The 24,187-nt window shown below is 37.8% G+C and overlaps 2 protein-coding genes across 2 annotated transcripts; one reads left to right on the forward strand and one right to left on the reverse strand.

Annotated features, from left to right (window-relative positions):
* Window positions 1–366: 366 nt before the first annotated feature.
* LOC131950218 (uncharacterized) lies at window positions 367–13,417 on the forward strand. Its single transcript, XM_059312288.1, has 5 exons — window positions 367–482; window positions 10,143–10,354; window positions 11,237–11,390; window positions 11,931–11,998; window positions 12,540–13,417. The coding sequence occupies exons 1-5, from the start codon at window positions 462–464 to the stop codon at window positions 12,829–12,831; spliced, it is 747 nt and encodes a 248-aa protein (XP_059168271.1). The 5' UTR covers window positions 367–461; the 3' UTR covers window positions 12,832–13,417.
* Window positions 13,418–15,917: 2,500 nt separating this feature from the next.
* LOC131950216 (uncharacterized) lies at window positions 15,918–21,210 on the reverse strand. The gene is made up of 5 exons (XM_059312285.1): window positions 21,135–21,210; window positions 19,809–20,271; window positions 18,757–18,946; window positions 16,922–17,007; window positions 15,918–16,058 (listed from the first exon to the last, which is right to left on the reverse strand). Exons 2-5 carry the CDS (start codon window positions 20,213–20,215, stop codon window positions 16,004–16,006), a joined length of 738 nt encoding a protein of 245 aa, XP_059168268.1. The 5' UTR covers window positions 20,216–20,271; window positions 21,135–21,210; the 3' UTR covers window positions 15,918–16,003.
* Between the last annotated feature and the right edge of the window lie 2,977 nt (window positions 21,211–24,187).

Consider the following 24,187-nt stretch of genomic DNA (forward strand, 5'->3'; position numbering starts at 1 on the left):
TCGGGTAATTGTCAAAACAATGGCCTTTATTTACCTTAGCCACAAAAGCAGGAAGTAATTAATATATATATATATATATATGTATATATATATATATATATATATATATGTATATATATATATATATATATATATATATATATATATATATATATATATATATATATTTATTTATATACATATATATGTATGTGTCATGTATGTATGCATAGTTTGTATGTATATGCATATTCATATAGTATGTACTTGTGTATATATATATATATATATATATATATATATATATATATATATGTGTGTGTGTGTGTGTGTGTGTGTGTTATACTGACCTAATTTCTTAAATCAACCCATGTACTTTCAGGCTAGTCGAGTGTTGATGTTCACCAAAATGTCCGAGTGTTGACCACCCATCCCCCGTGTCTTGCTTGAGGAACAAGATCTAATGGGCCGTACACCTTGGAATGAGTTGCATGCAAGCGACGGTAAGATCGCCATAGCCCACCTGCTCATTAACTATTGATTCCCATAATCCTCTTCTTGTTCTTACTTAATTAAACATCATGGTTCCCGTGAAAGGTTTACCTGATTGCTTTACCTACTACTATGGTATCGTAGCGATCAATTAATTTAACACATGTCACGACGATACTTATATATCTTATCACTTGCCAGCAAAGAGTATCGGTATCGTATTGATCAATTAATTTAACACATGTTACGACGATACTTATATATCTCATCACTTGCCAGCAAAGAATATCGGTATCGTATCGATCAATTAATTTAACACATGTCACGACGATACTTATATATCTCATCACTTGCCAGCAAAGAGTATCGGTATCGTATCGATTAATTAATTTAAGCCATGTCACACGGCGATACAAGAACTAGGTCACCAAATGTACATATCACGTCCCGAGCAGGAAGATCGATCCCACAATGCAGCTCAGTGTGCCAGATTTTTCCGTGCCGGTATTTTAGCTGTCAAACTTGGGATGGAATCCATAGGCCATGACGTGTGACAGAGTGTTAGGCTGCTCACAGTGGCTGACGTGGCGATAGTTCGCAGGTCTGACTGTTTGAAAACATCGTTTTAATTGTCGAGGTTTTTGATGGCATTCTCATAGAACATTTTGACATTAACTGAGAACATTATGGCATTCTCATAGAACATTTTGACATTAACTGAGAACATTATGGCATTCTCATAGAACATTTTGACATTAACCTACAGCATTTTGACATACTCATAGAACACGTAGAGCCTTCCACTAGAACATTTTGACATCATAGATCATTTGACCTCCACATAGAACATTTTGGCCTTCACAAAGATCATTTGACCTTCACATAGAACATTTGACCTCCACATAGAATATTTGACCTCCACATAGAACATTTGTTCTCCACATAGAACATTCGTATTCCCCTCCCACAACATCTTGACCTTCTACTAGAGCGAAGTATCACTCACCAAATACCAGACACACACACTTACTCACCCCCACACTCACACACACACGCCTCTAGTTATCACGCACAAAACAATATCTGGTCACCACAGCTTTAAATACAAAATCTTCCAAAGCCTTCCTTTGTGAACGTACATCATCCCCTGCTTTACCAAATAATATTACAATCTAAAGGGGGATAACAATCTCTTTAACATTTTACTTAGGAGTGAATGAGTAATTATAGTTTTTATTATACAAAAGTAAACCAGTGATCAGAACTTAGGCTTAATAAATATTATGTTATCGTTTGTATAGTAAGAAATTGTAACATAATTTTTAAGCTGGTCATTAATGTAGCAGATTTAATTACAGAGGATGAATAAGATTTAAGTCGGTTATGGGCCTTTTGATGAATCATCAAAATGTGTCATGGTTGAGTGACGTCAGAAGAACTGAGAGTTCTACTTTTTTATCGACTAAATGACTACATAGTGTTGACGTTATATTACTTGCCTAGTCATACTTAGTTCTTCATTGGTTATTGAAATTTTTTTTACATGTGTGTCGTGTTAAAGTAGTTGGGACTATCGTGACATTTATATTAAAGTTGTTAGATATGTGTTGATACTAATACTATAGCCTATATAACGTCAGTTTAGCAACATCGTGACTTGTCCGTCACTGATCTATACCGGCTCAATCTTTTTATAGTTGTGACCTTTATTGATTGGACTAACAGTGCAAATCATAGTGGGAGGGGGGCGGAGGGTGTGGCTAAGTGAAAGAAAAACGGAAATCGAAAAGAAACTGATAAAAAATAAAGGCAGACGAAATACAAGGAAAAAATAAAAGGAGGGCTAAACAGGAGGACATGAAGAAAAACGAAAAGAATGTTAAATAAGAGGGCAGGAAAAGTATAAAATATGAGGGCAGAAAAATTACGAAATATGAGGGTAAAAAAAAACAACAACAAAGGATAAGGGCAGAAATAAAGAAACATGAAATATGAAGCCAGAATAAACTACTAAATATGTGTGCAGAAAAATAATGGAATATAAGGGCAGAAAAATAACGGAATATAAGGGCAGAAAATTAAAGGAATATGGGGACAGAAACATAACGGGATATAAGGGCAGAAAAATAACGGAATATAAGGGCAGAAAAATAACGGAATATAAGGGCAGAAAATTAAAGGAATATGGGGGCAGAAAAATAACGGAATATGAGGGCAGAAAAATAACGGAATATAAGGGCAGAAAAATAACGGAATATAAGGGCAGAAAAATAATGGAATATAAGGGCAGAAAAATAACGGAATATAAGGGCAGAAAAATAACGGAATATAAGGGCAGAAAAATAACGGAATATAAGGGCAGAAAAATAACGGAATATAAGGGCAGAAAAATAACGGAATATAAGGGCAGAAAAATAACGGAATATGATTTCAGAAAAAAGAAATACGAAATATGAGGTTAGAGATAAACTAACAGAAAGCGAAGTATGAAAACAAAAACAAAACCGAAAATTTGAAATATGAGGGGGGAAAAATAACTATAAAATATGAGTGCCAATTTTTAAAAAATAAAATATGAAGACAAAAATAAGTAAAATAATGTAAGATGATACACGGAGATCGAGAAAAAAAAACAAACAAAAAAAACGTACGCAATTTCATATACAATTTTAGTAATATATAGTGAGTGCTAGACATTTAGCGACTCATAGACATTTAGCGACTCATAGACATTTAGCGACTCTAGGACCTTAAGTGACTCCAAGACATATAATGAATCAGAGACATTTAGCGACAAATAGATATGTAGTGACTCCTCAATATTATGCGACATTTAGTGACTCCTTAACATTTAGTGACTCCTGTACATTTAGTGACTCCTGTCCATTTAGTGACTCCTTAACATTTAGTGACTCCTGTCCATTAAGTGACTCCTGTACATTTAGTGACTCCTTAACATTTAGTGACTTCCACACTTTTAGTGACTTCTGTCCATTTAATGACTCCCACACATTTAGTGACTCCCACACATTTAGTGACTTCCACACTTTTAGTGACTTCTGTCCATTTAATGACTCCCACACATTTAGTGACTCCCACACATTTAGTGACTCCCACACATTTAGTGACTTCCACACTTTTAGTGACTTCTGTCCATTTAATGACTCCCACACATTTAGTGACTCCCACACATTTAGTGACTCCCACACATTTAGTGACTCCCACACATTTAGTGACTCCCACACATTTAGTGACTCCTGTACATTTAGTGACTCCTAGACATGAAATCAATCCCACATGTTTACCTAGAACAGGAAGTATCACCACTGTGAAACTCAACAGTGAGTAAAACAGCAACAGACAGCAACAGACAGCAACAGACAGCAACAGACAGCAAAAGACAGCATGTTTATAGGACAACATCTTCGGCTATTGCTTAGAAAATGGCGCTTAGAAAAACAATGCGCCTTCAATGGAACTATTTTAAAATATTTAACATTTTCCTGGATTCGCAAATGAAAGTTAAAAATCATCCGTTGAAGTGATGTTCGGCCGCTGCTATTATTCAGCTTAATTTAAATTACGGCATCCAATCAATAATTAATGATTTACTAAGTAAGACAATCTCGTGGGGGTGTTTTTAAGTTGAAGAGCACAATTCTAAAGACCAGCCGTATATCAAATAATTCGAAAGGATGATGCAATTATTTCTTTGTTTTAAGACACTAATGGGTTTTTAGGGCCAGTAAATAATTGAAGCGCTATTCTGTCGGCTCTTATTGCTGAGCTTGGGGGAGGGGGAGAGTTGGAGGGGGGGGGGGGGATATTTCAACAAAAATCGATGTCGAGATTATTTTTTTTTACATCTCAAGTCCTGCCCAGAGGACAGAATTCCCCCCCCTCCCCATCGTCTGCATGTGCGCAACTGTTTCTTTTTATCTCACTTCAGTCAGAAGAATGGAGACAATTTTTCGTTGTTCTAAATTTTTAAAATCTGTTTTGATCTTCAGACCAACCGGAGTTGAATTTTTTTTTTTAATGATGTAAATAATTTAGTTTAGTTGAAGCTCGCAAGACGATGCCTGGGTCGATCCGTCTCTTGTCAGATCCTCGTATTCTCCCTTCTTTTCTCCTCACATTCTCCCCTCAACCCATCTTTATATCTTTATCCTCTCCCCTCAACCTTTCTTTATACTCTCCCCTCAACCTTTCTTTATTCTCTCCCAGCAACCTATCTTTATACTCACCCTTAACCTATCATTATACTCTCCCCTCAACCTATCTTTATTATCCCTCAACCCATCTTTATACTCTCCCCTCAACCTATCTTTATACTCTCCCCTCAACCCATCTTTATACTCTCCCCTCAACCCATCTTTATACTCTCTCATCAACCCATCTTTATATCTTTATACTATCCCCTAAACCTATCTTTATACTCTACCCTCAACCCATTATTATACTCTCCCATCAACCCATCATTATGCTCTCCCCTCAACCTATCTTCATACTCTCCCCTCAACCTATCCAACCTATCTTTATACTCTCGCCTCAACCCATCTTTATACTCTCCCCTCAACCTATCTTCGTATTCTCCCATCCTGTACTACCCTCTCCTCACCTCCTCTTCAATCCCCCCCCCCCCCCTGCTTGTCGCATCATCTGACTCCCCCAGTTATTCTATTTTTGTTTTCATCTCCCGTCTGAATGCGATCAACTGAATGACCCCCTTGAGTAAAAAAATTCCCTGTTTCTATCAGACTGTAGAAAACTTACGGCCATCTGAGTTCTCAATCCATTGGGTCCAACAATTGTTGCTTTTTTTTTTCTTACCACACATATTGTGAGCTTACGTTTCTGTTACCATACATATTGAGAGTTATGTTCCCTGTTACCATACTTATTGTGAGTTATGTTCCCGGTTACCATACTTATTTTGAGTTATGTTCCCTGTTACCATACTTATTGTGAGTTATGTTCCCGGTTACCATACTTATTGTGAGTTATGTCCCTTGTTACCATACATATTGTGAGCTTACGTTTCTGTTACCGTACATATTGTGAGTTATGTCCCCTGTTACCATACTTATTGTGAATTATGTTCCCGGTTACCATACTTATTGTGAGTTATGTTCCCTGTTACCATATTTATTGTGAGTTTTTTTCCCTGTTACTATAAATAAAGTTATGTTCCCTGTTACCATACTTATTGTGAAGTTATGTTCCCTGTTACCGTACTTATTGTGATGTTATGTTCACTGTTACCATACTTATTGTGAAGTTATGTTCCCTGTTACCACACATATTGTGAAGTTATGGTCCTAGTCACCATACTTATTGTGAAGTTATGGTCCCTGTTACCATACTTATTGTGAAGTTATGTTCCCTTTTACCATACTTATTGTGAAGTTATATTCCCTGTTACCACACATATTGTGAAGTTATGGTCCCTGTTACTATAAATAAAGTTATGTTCCCTGTTACCATAGTTATTGTGAGTTTTGTTCCCTGTTACTATAAATAAAGCTATGTTCCCTGTTACCATACATATTGTGAAGTTATGTTCCGTGTCACTATACCTATTGTGAAGTTATGTTCCCTGTTACCATAAACATTCTATTTTTTATTTATTGATTACCATACATAATAACAGATTCAAGACAAACAAACATCCTGGTCTAAACGCCGCAGTTTCCTATAAACTATATCCGGTACCCAATATCAAACAAATAAATGGAAAGACGTCGAAAAAAAGTATTCCTACTGTACTAAATCCATGTAACTCTTTCTATTCTCCCACCAAATTCTAATAGGAAGAAAACATCGTCTTTCTGTCAAATTACTGTAATTATCTACTTTCTGCTGTTTAGTCTTTCTCGTCGCTGTGTTACTAATAATTTGTGCGGTTTTTATAAAGTTATTCCGGTTTGTTTTCGTACATGACAAGCCAGAGATTCTGGAACTTTCCAACGATGCATGTTTTAATTGATGCTGCTCAAGAGAGAAATAAATAAATCGATGACGTTTTTATACAATAATAATATACGTGCTCGTCATCGTTCGTGATTTTTATATTGGCACTAAACATTGGATTTTATGTTGGCACTAAATATTGGATTTTATGTTGGCACTAAACATTGGATTTTTTGTTAGCACTAAACATTGGATTTCTTGTTGGCACTAAACATTGGATTTTTTGTTGGCACTAAACATTGGATTTTTTGTTAGCACTAAACATTGGATTTCTTGTTGGCACTAAACATTGTTATTTTGTTGGCACTAAAAATTGGATTTTATGTTGGCACTAAACATTGGATTTTTTGTTGGCACTAAACATTGGATTTTTTGTTGGCACTAAACATTGGATTTTTTGTTAGCACTAAACATTGGATTTCTTGTTGGCACTAAACATTGTTATTTTGTTGGCACTAAACATTGGATTTTATGTTGGCACTAAACATTGGATTTTTTGTTGGCACTAAACATTAGATTTTCTGTTGGCACTAAACATTGTTATTTTGTTGGCACTAAACATTGGATTTTATGTTGGCACTAAACATTGGATTTTTTGTTGGCACTAAACATTGGATTTTATATTGGCACTAAACATTGGATTTTATGTTGGCACTAAATATTGTATTTTATGTTGGCACTAAACATTGGATTTTTTGTTGGCACTAAACATTGGATTTTTTGTTGGCACTAACAAACATTGGATTTTCTGTTGGCACTAAACATTGAATTTTATGTTGGCACTAAATATTGCATTTTATGTTGGCACTAAACATTGGATTTTATGTTGGCATTAAACATTGTTATTTTGTTGGCACTAAACATCGGATTTTTTGTTGGCACTAAACATTGGATTTTTTGTTGGCACTAAACACTGGATTTTTTGTTGGCACTAAACATTGGATTTTATGTTGGCATTAAACATTTGATTTTTTGTTGGCACTACATATTGGATTTTCTGTTGGGAATAAACATTGGATTTTCTGTTTGCACTAAACATTGTTATTTTGTTGGCATTAAACATTGGATTTTCTGCAGATTTGTATTTATGTTGACGTAAATGCTCATCACTGCTAGATGGTATTTATAATATTATTATGTCACAAACAACAGTAAGCGGCGGAGGCAGTCTTTGTGGTAGAGGTCGATGGTATACAATTATAAACCATTCTCTGGTTATCTAGTTTTTAACTATTTTATTTCTTGACGTCGTTATACATTCACTTGGCTATGATTATGTTCATCAATTTTTATCCTACAAACTGAGCAAATATAATTCGATTGTTGAACTCCTGTGGGAAAATGCCATGATTTGATGGCGCCAACAAAGTGAGCTGGAGTTTGGATATTTTAAGTTATGATTTAATGGCTGGAGTTAGGATATTTTATGTCATGATTTGATGGTGACCAACAAAGCGAGCAGGACTCTGGATATTTTATGTTATGATTTAATAACGACCAACAAAGCGAGATGGAGTTTTGATATTTTATGTCATGATTTTAAGCTGATTAAAATGACATGAATTTGGAGAAGCTAGAAGTTCTGATAACATTAGTATCGTCTTAAAGCAACTTCTATTTTCAAACCCTTTAAAGTGTAGTTACGCAGGTAACTTTGTTTGTAGCAGGTATGGCGTGTGGGGGGGGGGGGGATTGTAGCTTGCTGACCAAGCCTCGACCAGATGTCAACTGGCAACAACCAGCTAGCTTTGACACCGTTGACCACAGATCAACCAACCCATTCCCGTAGCGTCCTATTTATCCATGAATGTTGTGTAGCTCAGCCTTGCTAAAGCAGTTTGAAATACAGTTCTCTAAAAAGCAAACCGTCTTAACTTTTACACTCTATTTCCATTCAAGATTCGTTAGCCTGAGACATTTAAATAATAGAAAACCCAATAAATATGGCATCCACAACATAGCTTATCTGGCCACCTGTGTACCGTTGGTCAATTTATATTTTTCGGGCATTAAATTATATTAAATTAAATTAAAACGACTATTTCATTGTATCGAACTTAAAAAGTTAAAATATAGTCAATCATCTTTTTTTCTATTATCATTTGTAAATCATAAACGATACTTCTTTCGTAAGCTTTCATAAAAATACTGAAATGTATGTTTTGCACATTACCACAATGCAGTACAATAAGCTACCGTTTGTGAAGAGAACACAAGCTGTTAATTGTTTAAGTTGCAATCCGCTCACTTTGAAAACTTGGGTAATTTAGTAAAACCTTAACGGGAAAGGCTGTTAATTGTTTTAAATTGCAATCTGGTCTCTTTGAAAACTCGAGTAATTCAGTAAAACCTTAACGGGGAAAATACTCTGGACGCGTTGCCCTATACGCTCGCACTGTAAGACTGGTTCAAAAATCGTTATGGAAAGGTCAAAGCATGTTAGAAGCGCTCTTCATAGGCGGAGGTTTCTACTTCATATCTATTGGGGTGAACTAATTGACGAAATGTCACGTCACAATGCCGCGATTATAAAGAGAGGTCGTCTGTGCATGGCGAATCCTCGCTATATTTTCTTTGTGATCAGAGAACAGAAATATTTAAACCTGCACTTATTTGGGCGGTACTGTGGGGGGGGGGGATGGTAACGAAGAGGGAGGTGAAGATACTGCTATTATTATGAAGAGAGACACGTGTCTGTAATGTCACCGTGACTGTCAGTGACATCTGTGGCGAAATTCTCGTGTCACGACATCATGACGACAAGAGATTCTTGTGCTAATGAGCACCTCAATGAAACATCTAACACATTCTCATTTATCGGCGGATGTTGTAATGGTTCCCATCTAGACGATTTCTTGTGCTAATGAGCACATCAATGAAATATCAAACAAATTCTGACTCATTCATTGGCGGATGTTGCAATGGTTCCCATCTACTCTCTAATTCTTGCGCTAACTTTATCAACACGTATGTACAACACCTGCCTAATGTATGTAGTCATTGATGTTTTGATATTTCTTATATCCTTCATTATGTGACAAATGGGGGAGAGGAGGGGTGGGTAGAGATAAATGAATTAGTAGATCATGCTTGAAAGTCAGGTAACTCTACGTTTAAACTTACACCACAGGCTAAACAATTTTCACTTTGGATTATTACAAAACATTTTTTTTCTTGTGGTAAGTAAAAGTTTTTTTTTAATCTGGCGGTCCATGGAACAGATGAATTAGAATTCACCTCTGTTCACCTCTGAAGAGATAGTGGGTCAGCACTATGCCAAGCCGCCTTTCTTTTCCCAACGTGGGTCAGGTACCCACCAGAGCTGGGTGGGCTCAGGGACGTTCTGTCTCTAGCCCGGGATTCAAATTAGCAGTCGTGCATGTGGTAAAGGCACATTTCATCCATCGGTTTCCCTCTGTCGGTAACACAATCGTCTAATTTTTATCACACCGAATTCAGTTGTCGCCAACATTACGTATTTTCCCCAATCCCAGGTGTCGCCAACATTTCTTATTTTCCCAATCCCAGGTGTCGCCAACATTTCTTATTTTCCCAATCCCAGGTGTCGCCAACATTACTTATGTTCCCAATCCCAGGTGTCGCCAACATTACTTATGTTCCCAATCCCAGGTGTCGCCAACATTACTTATGTTCCCAATCCCAGGTGTCGCCAACATGACTTATTTTCCCAATCCCAGGTGTCGCCTATGATGCAAACAGTCATAAGATGGCGCCGGCCCTCGGAGATTGAGTCGACCCGCTACCCAGCAGCCTCCAATCCGTGCAGCTATCTTCTCGGCAACTCCCTCTGTTACATCATTTCCGGCTGTCTGCTGCTGGTCGTCGGGGTCATCATTACGTCACTCACCTTTCAGAACTTGGACGGCACGAGCAGCGAAAATAAAGAGAGGTAACCCAGAGAATTACCCGCCCACCTCCACCCCCAGCTGAATGCGCATCTCCAGCCACTTTGTGTTTTGACGTCATTGGAATTTTACATTTAAAATCCTACACATTAGATTATATATATAACGTTAACCAGCTTGGAATATTCAAGTGGTTCACTTGAATGTTACTCCCCCCCCCCCCCCCCCCCCCCCCCACAAAAAAAAAATCCCACATGTGAAAAGCGTCACGAACAAATAATTTTCTTCCTATAGCAAAATGACATTTTCAAGTGTTTACCAACAAGGGGAGACTATTAAACAACTAAACAAATAGTCGCTCCTATGACAGCGTAGTGGCGTAGCGAGGGGGGGGGGGGTGACACCATTTAGTGGGGGGGGGGGTGACACCAAGGCAAAAAATAGCAAAATATATAGAGAAAAATGATACTTCCACTTAATTAAGTGATTAATTCGAGTGTTAAATAGTCTTTTAAGAGCAAATTTGACAAATCTCGATAAGGGTGTAAGGGGGGGGGGGGGGGTTGCAAATCGAAAGTTTGAGGGGGGGGGGGGGTGAAAATCGAAAGTCTGTCCCCGGACGCCGGGAAGGGTCGCTACGCCTCTGGGGGACACACACCATTAAGTGCCGCACCGGGTGACACCCGACCTCGCTACGCCACTGGACAGCCTTTAATCGTGAGGGGTGGGGCCACAACTATTCTGTGGGCTGTGACCAGTGTCCATCACTTCTAAGACAAAAATGTCATAATAAATTTTAGTATTAAAAAATGTGACTGAAAAAAAAAGTAATGTGTAAGTATTTTAAAGAATACAGTCAAAATGTGAATGATTGTAGGATGTGAATGATTGTAGGATTGAACCTGAGTTGTGTTTGTTGGCGACAGGTACGCTGGCCCAGTGCTGATCGCTGCTGGTGTTCTTGTGATGGCGAGGGGCGCCCTTAGCCGGCTGTGGCCCAGACGCCAGACCATGTCGGCCCGGCGACGGTCCTTGCTACGTCGCTACATCCGGGAGATCTACAGTAGACCAATTTTTGCCGTGAGTCGCATCTGTTGCTGTTTTTGTCTCTCAAAGACACCTTGTCAAACTTAAGAACCCCCCCCCCCCCCCCTAAGAAATGTTTCTTTGTAAGATTTAAGACCCCCTCCTAATACACATTTCTAGGACGAACTTAAGACCCCCCCCCATTAGAAATGTTTCGTCTTAAGACTTAAGACCCCCATAAAATACATTTTCTCTGTCAGACCCCCACCCCCCTCCCCAATACAATGTATCTAACTACATTCTATTATGACAGGCCTGAACTGAGTCAATTATATTTCCCAACTGAACTTTCAAATGAGTAGTTTAGTTGTAACCATTATATGTAACCATCATATGTAACACTCCACTGTTAAGTGTTCAAATCTAATCATTCATACGCATGACACATTCAAACATGCAATCTATTTTTATCACACGGAAGAAAAATTCGTCTTCCCATTAAGAATTAAATCTGTTCCTTCCTGTTATGATTGCATGTACAGGAGCTAATATAAACGAGTATAAATTTATGTTCAACTTTTCGTATTCCACCAGTTACAAAACAATTCCACCTTCAGCCTTTGTGATATGGAAGTCTCCGACCTGTATCATGTGTCCTCCAGGTAATACTTTCATTGTTGTCAGATAGACTACCATTTTCACTAAATGTAATATATACAATATTTTATATATATATATATATATATATATATATATATATATATATATATATATATATATATATATACATATGTAAACCACTAATCCCTTACTTCCCCTTGTGTTTCCCACATAGAACATTTGATCACTTACTTCCCCTTGTGTTTCCCCAACCCGAACATTTGATCACTTACTTTCCCTTGTGTTTCCCCAACTCGAACATTTAATCACTTACTTCCCCTTGTGTTTCACCAACTCGAACATTCGATCTCTTACTTCCCCTTGTGTTTCCCCAACTCGAACATTTAATCACTTACTTCCCCTTGTGTTTCACCAACCCGAACATTTGATCACTTACTTCCCCTTGTGTTTCCCCAACTCGAACATTTAATCACTTACTTCCCCTTGTGTTTCCCCAACCCGAACATTTGATCACTTACTCCCCCTTGTGTTTCCCCAACCCTAACATTCTATCACTTACTTCCCCTTGTGTTTCCCACATAGAACACGTCTGTACAGCGACGACCCTCCGGCCTACGAGGTTGTCACTAGCAACCAGTACCTCTACGGCGACACCTTCGTGCACGCCTACACCAACCCGGCCAACGACGTAGAGGAGGAGTACGATGACGAGGACGATGACGTCATCGAGTCACGAGACACGCCCATCCGCATTGTGATCAGCCCCAACACAGACTCTGAACCCGAGCCCGACCCCCCCACCGAGGACCCCAGTCCGCCGCCCTCCTACGAGGAGTACATTAAATCTGAGACAATGAAGACAACGAGCTTGTGAATACAGGATTGTGGGGCTTCGTGAGAGTGTGGATTCTTGATTGTGGGACAACATTGGATTGGGAATACAGGATTGTGGGGCTGTGTGAGATTGTGAGTTCATGATTGGGTACCACATTGAATTGGGAATACAGGATTGTGAATTCTTGATTGTGGGACAAAATTGGATTGGGAATAAAGGATTGAGGAACAACGTGGGATTGTGAATTCTCGATTGCGGGATAACGTGGGATTGTGAATATAGGATTGTGTGTTTTTATGGGATTTGTGAATTCATGACTGTGGGATCAAGTGGAATTGTGAATACCGGATTAAGTAACTGAAAAGGATTGTGAATGTATGATTGCGTGGGCTTAGATCTAATTTTGAATGTAGTACTTTGCGCCTACTTATGACTGTGTATTAGACTTGTGAGGAAATGATTATGGGGTACATGAGTTTTATATAACCACAGCGTCTACCAGTGATGTTCACCCATATTGTGGACACGCATCAAGCTTAAAACACGTTTAGATGTTCATTTACTTCCATGCTTTACACTGACTGCATGCAAGCAGTAAAGGATTTTTTTTTTAAAATTACCTATACCTGGGGGGGGGGGGGGAATTTACACTCAAAGAGTGCCTCACCAGAGTTATCCAGCAAGTGAGGGGGACACAACATCTGAGGGCGATCTAGAACCAGATGGTGACACAACATCTGAGAGTGACCTAACACTATGTGCGGTTGGGGTGTAAAGTATTAAAAATATAAACAAAATTCTGCACCTAACATTTTCGCAGTATTACGTTTCTCTGAGGCTAATCTTGTAGTTAATATTTTTCGCTCCGTTTTATTAGAAGTAATTTAAACCACATGTATTTTAAATGAGATTTTAAATAGGTGTGATATTTATATCTAAAATTTTATAAGAAATATAGTTGAAAGATTTTTAAAAAAATGTAAATCTGGCAATGTACATAAGAGGTGTAAACAAAGATTTAATGTGCTGTTTGGATGTGAAGGATGGTACAAAATTGAGTGTGTTGTCTAAGTGTAGAGGATGGTGCAAAATTAAGTGTGTCGTGTGAATTGTAAAAAGAAAAGCTGTTTGTTTTTTAAGACACTTGAGTACCTGGTAAAAGCCCTCACCTGTTTTTTTTTTTATAATGTTTGAATATTGCACTAAATCGGTGGAACTTTTTTTTCTTAACCATGTGAGTTGTCGGTTTAGTTACATTGATTTTAAATATCTGCTGATTACATGAATTAGACGTTTATTTTTCCCAACGAGAGGGTTTCCAATAGAGAAAGATGTACTAGTTGGTTGCCCATCTAGGAGAAGCCAAACGTAGATAGTTGGCCTTTGGTGTAGATCTTTCAGTATTGCTAGCATCGGTCAGCCAGTTCTTATCACATTTCTTGATTCGGAAATTTGCGACCATTTTAGCGATATTTTGCCAAAAATATCTATAATACTTTCTCTTGAATTAAAATTTTGTTGATTCTGGGGTTTGGCAAATTAATTTTGTGATGATAGATGTGGAACACAAGCAGTGTTTCTTCCAGACTTTTTTCTCCGGGGGGGGGGGGGGGGGGGGCACTTGAAATTTTCGGGGGGGGGGGGGGGGCGGTAGACTTTCTTCGGGGGGGGGGGGCGGACACTGTTAAAAGTATATATTTTCTATATAAATTATATAAATTTCATTTCGTTCGGGGGGGGGGGGGGGGGCGGTAAAATTTTTTCGGGGGCGAAGAGATGCCTGGAAGAAACTCTGAACACAAGCAAAAAACGAATATTGCAAAATGTTTATTCAGTTTCAAAACTTGGGAAATTCATGGAATTTGTAACATTTTTAATCATAAAAAGTTGAAATGTCAACTTTGATGTATAAAATTCGACATGCCACCTTGGTAAATATAAAAAGCTGAAATGCCACATCGAAAAGCCAAATTTTTAATTACAAAAAAAAGTCAAAATACCAGCTGTTCAATTGGTTAACATGAAAGCACGTGACAACGCGATAAGAACTTGTTTCTGACTTGTAGATGGTTGTCCAAATCCGCACATATTTTTTTTTCCATTTTTACCAAGCACCACGTGATTTGCCCTATTATTCTTATAATGATTAAAGCCCTACTTTAATGATATTACCATGCGCACACAATTCTGGGTTGAACTATTCTTTCTTCAGGCAGGAGCTGGCTCTCGTCTGACCTTTCTGTCATTCTTTTTTTCATTCGTTTTTTTACAAGTGCTTTCGTTTTCATCTTAAACATGTTTTGATAGTATTCACTGGAATTTTATTGTACATGGTTTGATAAAAATCTGTCAATTTTATAAAAGCAGCCAGATGACTTGGACTGGATTTTACCATTCACTAAGATGTTCTGGTTTCAGACCGCTTAACTTCTTTAATTATTATTTTTCTAGAGAATCAAGAAATGACTCATCTTACATTTGAACAACTCATTAAAGCATGCTCTTCTATGTCAATATGTTAGTAAGTTAGAGTCGACGTAGTGTTTAATCACTACTTTAGTATTTTAAAGAATTACTATGCAGATTTCAGTGTGTTCCGTAATTTAGGACAATACTATAGAAAAGTAGCATTTATATTTCTATCTTATTTTTGAATGTTTTTTTCGATGTACAACTTTTAAATATATTAATACAGTGATGTAATTTTTAAAATAAATTATTTGTAAATGCACTGTCCATTTTATATTTCATATATTTTATAACTTTCAACAGTTTTGGTCATATTTGTTTCAGATTTGTAAACAGTCAATGTAATCATAAGCAAAATCTTCTGGTATTCTACAAAACAATTGATTTATTTTTTTTATTTAATTTGTCAGCATGTCTGTCTGTAGCTTATGTGTGTACTTTGTCTTTTTGCCATTATAACATACACATTTCAATATTTTAACATTGAATTATGTAATATTATTACACAAACAAAACAAAAAATACCAAAGAGTAAAGGAAAAAAAGGTTAAAACAATGTAGCCTACACACACGCTGAAGAAATTCCAAACTTACAAGTCTATAAAGTTTTAGACACAAAAAGAGTCAACAGACAAATACAGTTATAAATTTGATGGATGATTTTTATTAATGGATGTTATTTTTTAAAATAGTAAAACTGGGTAAACACAATCAAAAGTTGGAATGAAATTTGCCAGTGCTGTCATTTCCATGATTTGCAGGGGCCCGATGGAAGTAATCCACAGAACTTAAAACAGCTGGATGGGAATAGAGAGATACATCAACATTCGTTTTGCTTGTGGTTCTATGATGGTTTTTTTTTGTCAACATTCGTTTAGCTTGTGGTACTGTGATTTGTTTGTGGTGATGGTAAGTTTTGATAGGAAAGTGCTCAACACACTTAAAAATAGAACACCACAGTTATTTTTGAAGCCTTACATTTAAGTCTTTGAGCTCTTATTTTTTTAACATGACCCATAATAATTATTTTTTGAATTAACATGAATCCTGAATATTGGTATCAGAATGATGACTTATTGTACACTTTAATCACTCAGTATGTTAAGTTAAATATCGAGTGGAAATTTAAGGGTCGTTAAATGACGTCACACTTGTAGGCATGAGGATCTCCGTATTTTTTTGACGGTGTCTGATGAGGGGATTCAGTGAGTGTAACGTTACAGTTTTGCATTATTAAATTGTCATGTTAGAAAACGAATTTTTAGCCGTTATTTCGCAACTTTAGAAAACTGTTATAATAAATTGTGATTGAAATGGATAAAAAAAATACTCTACGTTGCCTGAGCTCAGTCAAGATTTTAGAAAAAAATAAAGTTTTAAGAAACATTCAACTGAAATTGGGGAGGGGGTGGTGGTTGTAGGCTCAGTTGTGAAGTCATTAGAGTTGGTGGGTCTGACTTTTTGTGATGATGTGTGACAGAGGAGGGGGGAGGGTAAGAATTGTTTTTAAAAAACGTGACGTAATTTATGGATTACGCCTTAGCGAAATAATCAGTGAGTTTTACTTTACCAAGCTTTATGTTTTTTTGCTTGAGAAAAAGAAACGAAGTTTTGTTTACTAAACTCACAGTTTAAACATGAATAAACATTTAGCACTTACCTTTTTTTCTTGCCAAAAAACGGTGTAACGGCACACGACGTTTCTTTCATTCTAACCACAGGTATGTAACAATCGTCAATGTTGATCTGGTAGTGGGGGAAAGAGAAGATAAATGATGAAACTGTCGATGGTTTTTTGGTTTACTGAGTTCATTATTTCTTAGTGTTAAGAGTGAGTCTATCTACCCATGTCGGGAGAGAGAGTAAGGTCTATTATAGGAATGAGTCACCACCATTACATGGGTTTGATGGAAGTGACCTTGTGGAAGTGTGAAGCCGAGTGGCCATCTTCCCATGTATAGCATGCTCGGTTTCCCTTCTTCTGAAGGTATTGGAATGGTTTCCTTACCTTCTAGATGTAAAGGAATGGGTTCCCTACCTTCTTGAGGTATTGGAATGGTTTCCTTACCTTCTAGATGTAAAGGAATGGGTTCCCTACCTTCTTGGGGCATTGGAATGGGTTCCTTATCTTCTAAAGGTAGAGGAATGGATTCCTAACCTTCTAAAGGTACGTGAATGGGATGCTTACCTTCTGAAGGTACTGGAGTCTTTCTTCTTCGTCCTTAATTTTAGTGTTGAAAGAGATCCCCTCCAACACAATTAAGTATACGTGTCAACTGATTATGCGCCATTGAGGCCATTGACTCCGATTTCGGCCTGCTTTTCTTTTTGGATTTACTTCCATAGCCTTTGTCCTTATATGAACAAACTACAAGGCAGCAGTTGTTTGATTTAAGAGTTGTGTCTCCTAGAAGAGTGGCTGTCCCCAGATAACGAGCCTCATCTGTTCCAAGGTTCGAACTCGAGATTTTTCGGTTTAGCAATCATCAGCTTTACCGACTCGACCACGCCGACCTCCTGGTACTGAAGTAGATTCCTTACCTTCAGAAGGTACTAGAGTAGATTCCTTACCTTCTGGAGGTACTGGAGTAGATTCCTTACCTTCTAAAGGTACTGGAATAGATTCCTTACCTTCTGGAGGTACTGGAGTAGATTCCTTACCTTCTAAAGGTACTGGAATAGATTCCTTACCTTCTGGAGGTACTGGAGTAGATTCCTTACCTTCTGGAGGTACTGGAATAGATTCCTTACCTTCTGAAGGTACTGGAGTAGATTCCTTACCTTCTGAAGGTACTAAAGTAATTCCTTACCTTCTTGAAGGTACTGGAGTAGTTCCTTACCTTCTGAAGGTACTAAAGTAATTCCTTACCTTCTTGAAGGTACTGGAGTAGTTCCTTACCTTCTGAAGGTACTGGAGTAGATTCCTTACCTTCTGAAGGTACTGGAGTAGATTCCTTACCTTCTGAAGGTACTAAAGTAATTCCTTACCTTCTTGAAGGTACTGGAGTAGATTCCTTACCTTCTGAAGGTACTGGAGTAGATTCCTTACCCTCTGAAGGTACTAAAGTAATTCCTTACCTTCTGAAGGTACTGGAGTAGATTCCTTACCTTCTGAAGGTACTGGAGTAGATTCCTTACCTTCTGAAGGTACTGGAGTAGATTCCTTACCTTCTGAAGGTACTGGAGTAGATTCCTTACCTTCTGGAAGTATTGGAGTAGATTCCTTACCTTCTGAAGGTACTGGAGTAGATTCCTTACCTTCTGAAGGTACTGGAGTAGATTCCTTACCCTCTGAAGGTACTAAAGTAATTCCTTACCTTCTGAAGGTACTGGAGTAGATTCCTTACCTTCTGAAGGTACTAAAGTAATTCCTTACCTTCTGAAGGTACTGGAGTAGATTCCTTACCTTCTGAAGATACTGGAGTAGATTCCTTACCTTCTGAAGGTACTAAAGTAATTCCTTACCTTCTTGAAGGTACTAAAGTAATTCCTTACCTTCTGGATGTATTTCTTGTATCCCTGGCACGTCAGAGAGTCTTGTTTGAGGTTCGTCAAGCTGCCGCCGGTCTGGCACTCAGCAGGTCTCACGTACCTCATACGGTTGGACGCGTCCAGCAGACGACGTGGCACGTGCAGCTCACACGTCCCCGGCGTCTGCCAGAGGTAGAACGAGGCCAGTTGTGTTCTGGGAGAGAGTTGGTCACAAGGATGAGCAGGGTTCAAGGACGGATTCTTTAGCTTATCAAACACACCCAGGCTCTCAAGCACACACACACAGACACACACACACGCAGACCTATAAAGTTTACTCAAAGGTTTTTAAGCTTCAAGGTAAAATCAGTCTAAAAAAAAAACAACTTCTAAGAGTAAATGGTTCCACTCTGGAAACTATGCTGCACTGAATTGAATTGTTTTTAAACTAAACTTTCTCCTAAAAATACGAAAACAATAACGTGGAAAGGTTTTTCTGCTATAATCACTAACAGTGGAGGTTGAATAAGTAACTTAACAATATTATAATAAAATTAATAATGGTATTTAATATGATGTTACATAAACAAGAGGCAGAACTAGTTTTACATATTTCATGCCCCGATTTATTTATGTTGATTGCCTTAATATATGAGGGGTTTCAAGTATAAGTTTCTTGTTTTTGTATGGAGTAGTGTGAATGAGTGCCCCTGACAAAATGACTTGTTTTTGTATAGAGTGGTGTGGTGGATGATCACCCCTGACAAAATGACTTACTTGTTTTGTCTAGGGGTTTGTGGATGATCGCCCCTGAAGAAATGACTTACTTGTTTGATCTAGGATGATCCCCCCCCCCTGACAAAATGACTTACTTGTTTTGTCTGGGGGTATGTGGATGATCGCCCCTGACAAAATGACTTACTTGTTTTGTCTGGGGGTATGTGGATGGTCGCCCCTGACAAAATGACTTACTTGTTTTGTCTGGGGGTATGTGGATGATCGCCCCTGAAGAAATGACTTGTTTTGTCTGGGGGTATGTGGATGATCCCCCCCCCCCCCCTGACAAAATAACTTACTTGTTTTGTCTGGGGGTATGTGGATGATCGCCCCTGACATCGAGTTGACTGGACTTCCTAGGGTGGTGACATGACTGACTGGATGCCGTATGCATGTTCCGTTGCGATGGTGCCTGCTGCGGATCTCTACAGCGTCGAGTCGGGCCCGCACGCGCCACCGGATAGCAGCACACGCTGGGCCTGTGTTCCTGTTTCCTGACCGGGTCCACACGCGGGCTGTCGTGCCTAGTCAGTCGTGAGCAGCACCCCGGGCAGGCGTGAGCGACGAACTTGGGTCGCAGCGTGCACGCGGTGCTGTTCTCCACAACTCTGGGTCTTATGCGGTTCTCCACGGGGATGACTTGGTAAAATCTGTAGTGCTCCGACGATGCTGTGGGAATCCCCGAAGCTGGCAAACGATGGCCCATTTTGGTTTATTTTTAGAATAGCCGCTGTAATTGTGCCGTCATTATGTCCAATAATTCTGTTTCAAATTGAAAACATTTTTATTTTTCAAGGAGTGTTCAAGTGGCTACGGAACTTATTTATGTAACTTTTTAATGGGGTCCACTGGGGAATTTCCAGGAAATCCTTTAAATATTCTAAAAATAATATGCGGTGTTAAGAAAACAGATGTGGTTATAGAAACCTCATTGTGTGTTTTGTATGGCTTCTCTTAACATATTTATAGGATGTTACGGTTTAATATTTTAAGCAAGTAAAAAATGTAAAAATTTAATTTGTTTTTTTTCTCTCATTTTCACATGAAAAATGTAAACAAACATGGCGTAACTAAGTCAAGTTTTGGTTTGACGGCATAGATTTATTACAAATATTTATCGGAACAGATTTAAATTGTATTTTTTTAAGAGGGGGGGGGGGTGTATAAATGAAATCACGACCTTATTGTAGATATAGATCTAGCAATTCAAAGTTTTTCCTAAAGTGAAATTGCAGGATGATGGATGAGAGTATTATGATTACAAATAAATGTAATGTATCCTTAAACTAAACTTTTAAAGGCAAAAAAAATACTTTCAACTTCAAAGTAGGCCTACTCTGCAATTTGTGAAATGTTGTAACATTGATTCTTAAAAAAATAAATTACGGGATTTGTTTAGCTTTTTAGATTTAAAAACAATGTTTTACGACCATTCTGAAGACAAAACCACGTCTTTTCATCCATGTCGACAATAATATCGGGACTTCACATCAAAAATAGAGGAAGTAATTAGAAAAGGTATCGAAATGTATTGGAGCCTAACTAAAAAGAACGCAAAAACTAAATTCTACCAACGTAGACCTATGCTCTAACAAGAAAACGAAGACATTCTACTAACTACATACTAGTGTAAGATGAAGTTGGTCTCTGTTATTGTAATCCGTCCTATAAGCCATTGTTCGAGCCAAATTTACATCGTTATGTACGGCGTTCAAAAGCTAGGTGCGCACCAGTGCGTGTTTTTGGTGCCTTCAAAAAATGTTTAAAATAAGTTCATCTACCTTTTAGAAAGACGTACAAAATAAAATTAAAATAACCTATTAAAATGTAGATAATAACGTATAAAAACTTGTATAATAAAAAACTTAAAATAGTAAAATAAGATGAGTTTATTTGAATATAATAAAGCGTCACTAGTCACTATTTTATATTGGCACCTTGCAAAATAGGGGAAATAAGGGGAAACCATTTTTGACAATTTTTGTAAAAATCATTATTTGGGTTATCCCGCTTCTAAAGGTGGCGCATTGATCGCAGGTAACAAATTTCGTTTTAGTAGGTCGCAGGTAACTTCCGGATTGAGTTTTACTTCGTACAGTCTGATGAGGGCATAACACACTTTGTACACACAAACAACGCGTAAATAAACATGACAATGGACATTCAGATGATCCGAGGTGTTCTCCTACTGGTTCTGCTTTGTTTTGTCCACACAGGTATACAAACTTGGTCAGCCTACCTGGAAATGTTTAAGTTGATTTTTAGTTTCGGAAAAATGCGGAAATGACATGTTGGTTGGTTCAGTCACTTCGTTGTCAAAGTTTACTAGATCTAGAGGAGATCTAGATCTAGATCTAGAATCTAGAAGTCTAGACCTAGTTTAGTAAGTGGTTGGTAGATAGATAGCCTGACGGCTAACTTAATGGAAAATATTTGGCAGTAATCACATACAGAGTTAATCCCCCCCCCCCCCCCCCGAAAAATTTTTACCGCCCCCCCCCCCCCCCCCCCGAAAGAAATGAAATTTATATAATTTATAGGGCCTATAGAAAATATATACTTTTAACAGTGTCCGTCCCCCCCCGAAGAAAGTTTGTCGCCCCCCCCCCCCTGAAAATTTTAAGTCCCCCCCCCCCCCCCCCCCCCCCCCCGGAGAAAAAAGTCTGGAAGAAACACTGATCACATAATGCTACTACTAGGGTTCCTTAAAGTTTCACTGAACTCTAATGAATTTGTCACCAAAATCGGCAAAGTTAAGTAATTAATATAATTATGTTCGGTAGGGCCTATACAAGTGTCATATGATGGCACCATATGAATAATATAATTTTACTGAAAAGGGATTGTTAGGCTACTGGGGGGAGGGTATTATTTATACGTCCCATAAAAAATCTTCTTAACATTGGGGTGTTTGGTTGCTTGAAGTTAACTAAAATACACACACAAATAACATGCTATCCCCAACCCTAGTCCTATCATAAAACTATTAAAACTAGACTTAAGAATAAGATGTTGAAATTTGTACAGTTCTAAGGCCAGTAAACTACACACAATAAAATGTAGTCATTGATTCTAGATTAAACATAAAATTAAAAAGCCAGTGCTGAAAAGAATAGGCTACACAATAATAATGACGCCATTGAAAATTGATACTTGATAATAAAGATATTAATTAACATCACCGCCTAATTTATTTATTACTTATTCAGGCCTATTTATTATTTATTTATATATTGGGGTTTTTGTAGGTGTGGGGTGCTGACTGTGTCAGCCACACGGCCCTGCTTTACCCTATCATTAGCCTAATAATTAACCAATTAATTTTAAAATCTTAGAGAGCAGATGGGGCCTTACCACTTTGACATTTGTTAAACTCATATCCTGTAGCCCTGAGCATGCATTATGTTTCATAGACTTTTATGGACTGTTGAGGGGAGGGGGGAGGTGTCTACAGTTCTGATTCATGTGGACATCATTAAATTTAACATAAAAATCCTTACCCATTAAAGTAATGCAATGTTTTTTATGCTAACTGTATATGCCCTATATTTTAATGGCAGGTTAAGTTTTAAAAAAACTGCTCTGCGTGTAATTAAATTATTATTAAATCCTGGAATATAATTTTTTATAGTTTGTACAACTGTAGTAAGCATTGAATGAAGAAAACCAAAATATGGGTCATGAACTCAATGTGGCCCCAGAGGTGTAGCGAGGGGGGGGGGGGCTGGGGGTGCGGACCGCATCGGGTGACACCATTTAAGGGGGGTGACACCAAGGCAAAAAATAGTAAAATATATAGAGAAAAACTTGAAAGTTTGTCCCCTGGAAGGGTCGCTACGCCACTGAATGTGGCTTTACAGCTTATTTGTGTGCTGTGTCTACCCACAGTAAAAAATTTAAAACTTTTTACTTCTGTAATTAATCAATGTTTCAAACTCTCAGATTTTGGTCTAGGTATGAAGAATATCCATAGCATAGTAGTAGCATATCAGAAAGATTATTCCAAAACGTTCTAAATTCACCATTATTAAAATTAAAAGAGCTGACAATTTTTTAACAAAAGATATTTCTTAGAAGAATAAATTACTATATAAGACAAAATTATTAGCACATTGTACTCTTGCATATTATTGAATTATTATATTGGAAGTAAATTTTGAGAGCTATACATTTTTGTGGACATCCATATTGTAGCGGGGAGGGGAGTGTTAGTCTAAATTGAACGGTAAATGTGCATTTTTTGTAGTCAAAACTAAATGACCATATATATATAGATCGATGTTTGTGGGTGTTATGGCCCAAGCCTGAAGTCTGCCAATGTGCACTATGGCTGGTCAGTTGGTGAATTTGCCTATAATATCATCTCCCATTGTCCAGCCCATGATCAAGATTTTGGACATTGGCCAGCCAGTTTGTAAACTGGACAGGTACAAGCAGTCAATGTCTGAATTAGATCATGAACAGATGTGGGTGTTTTGTATACTATGTTGTAAATATCTTCTGACGTTGCCCAACCTAGACAGCCAATGCATGCATTGACCACACTTTGGGCTTTGGTCGTAAAGAATGTCAAATTGTGTTTTTTTAACATCAAAAATGTAATATCAAAAGAAACAGGAAAACCCCATTACCAATATCTGTAATTTTAAATGAGAGAGTTACTTATATTTTGGTTCCA

The sequence above is a fragment of the Physella acuta genome, unplaced genomic scaffold (assembly GCF_028476545.2).
Source record: "Physella acuta isolate Inbredline_101_S28 unplaced genomic scaffold, ASM2847654v3 ptg000745l, whole genome shotgun sequence".
Lineage (NCBI taxonomy): Eukaryota > Metazoa > Mollusca > Gastropoda > Physidae > Physella > Physella acuta.

Excerpts from the sequence above, each read along its gene's own strand:
- LOC131950218 (XM_059312288.1), top strand. The coding sequence starts at position 462 with ATGAGTTGCATGCAAGCGACG. Across the intron at positions 483-10,142 it reads TGAGTTGCATGCAAGCGACG|GTGTCGCCTATGATGCAAAC; the intron begins GTAAGATCGCCA and ends TCCCAATCCCAG. Across the intron at positions 10,355-11,236 it reads AGCAGCGAAAATAAAGAGAG|GTACGCTGGCCCAGTGCTGA; the intron begins GTAACCCAGAGA and ends TGTTGGCGACAG.
- LOC131950216 (XM_059312285.1), bottom strand. The coding sequence starts at position 20,215 with ATGGGCCATCGTTTGCCAGCTTCGGGGATTCCCACAGCATCGTCGGAG. Across the intron at positions 18,947-19,808 it reads CATACCCCCAGACAAAACAA|AACACAACTGGCCTCGTTCT; the intron begins GTAAGTTATTTT and ends ACTCTCTCCCAG. Across the intron at positions 16,059-16,921 it reads TTTTTTGGCAAGAAAAAAAG|CTGTTTTAAGTTCTGTGGAT; the intron begins GTAAGTGCTAAA and ends ATTCCCATCCAG.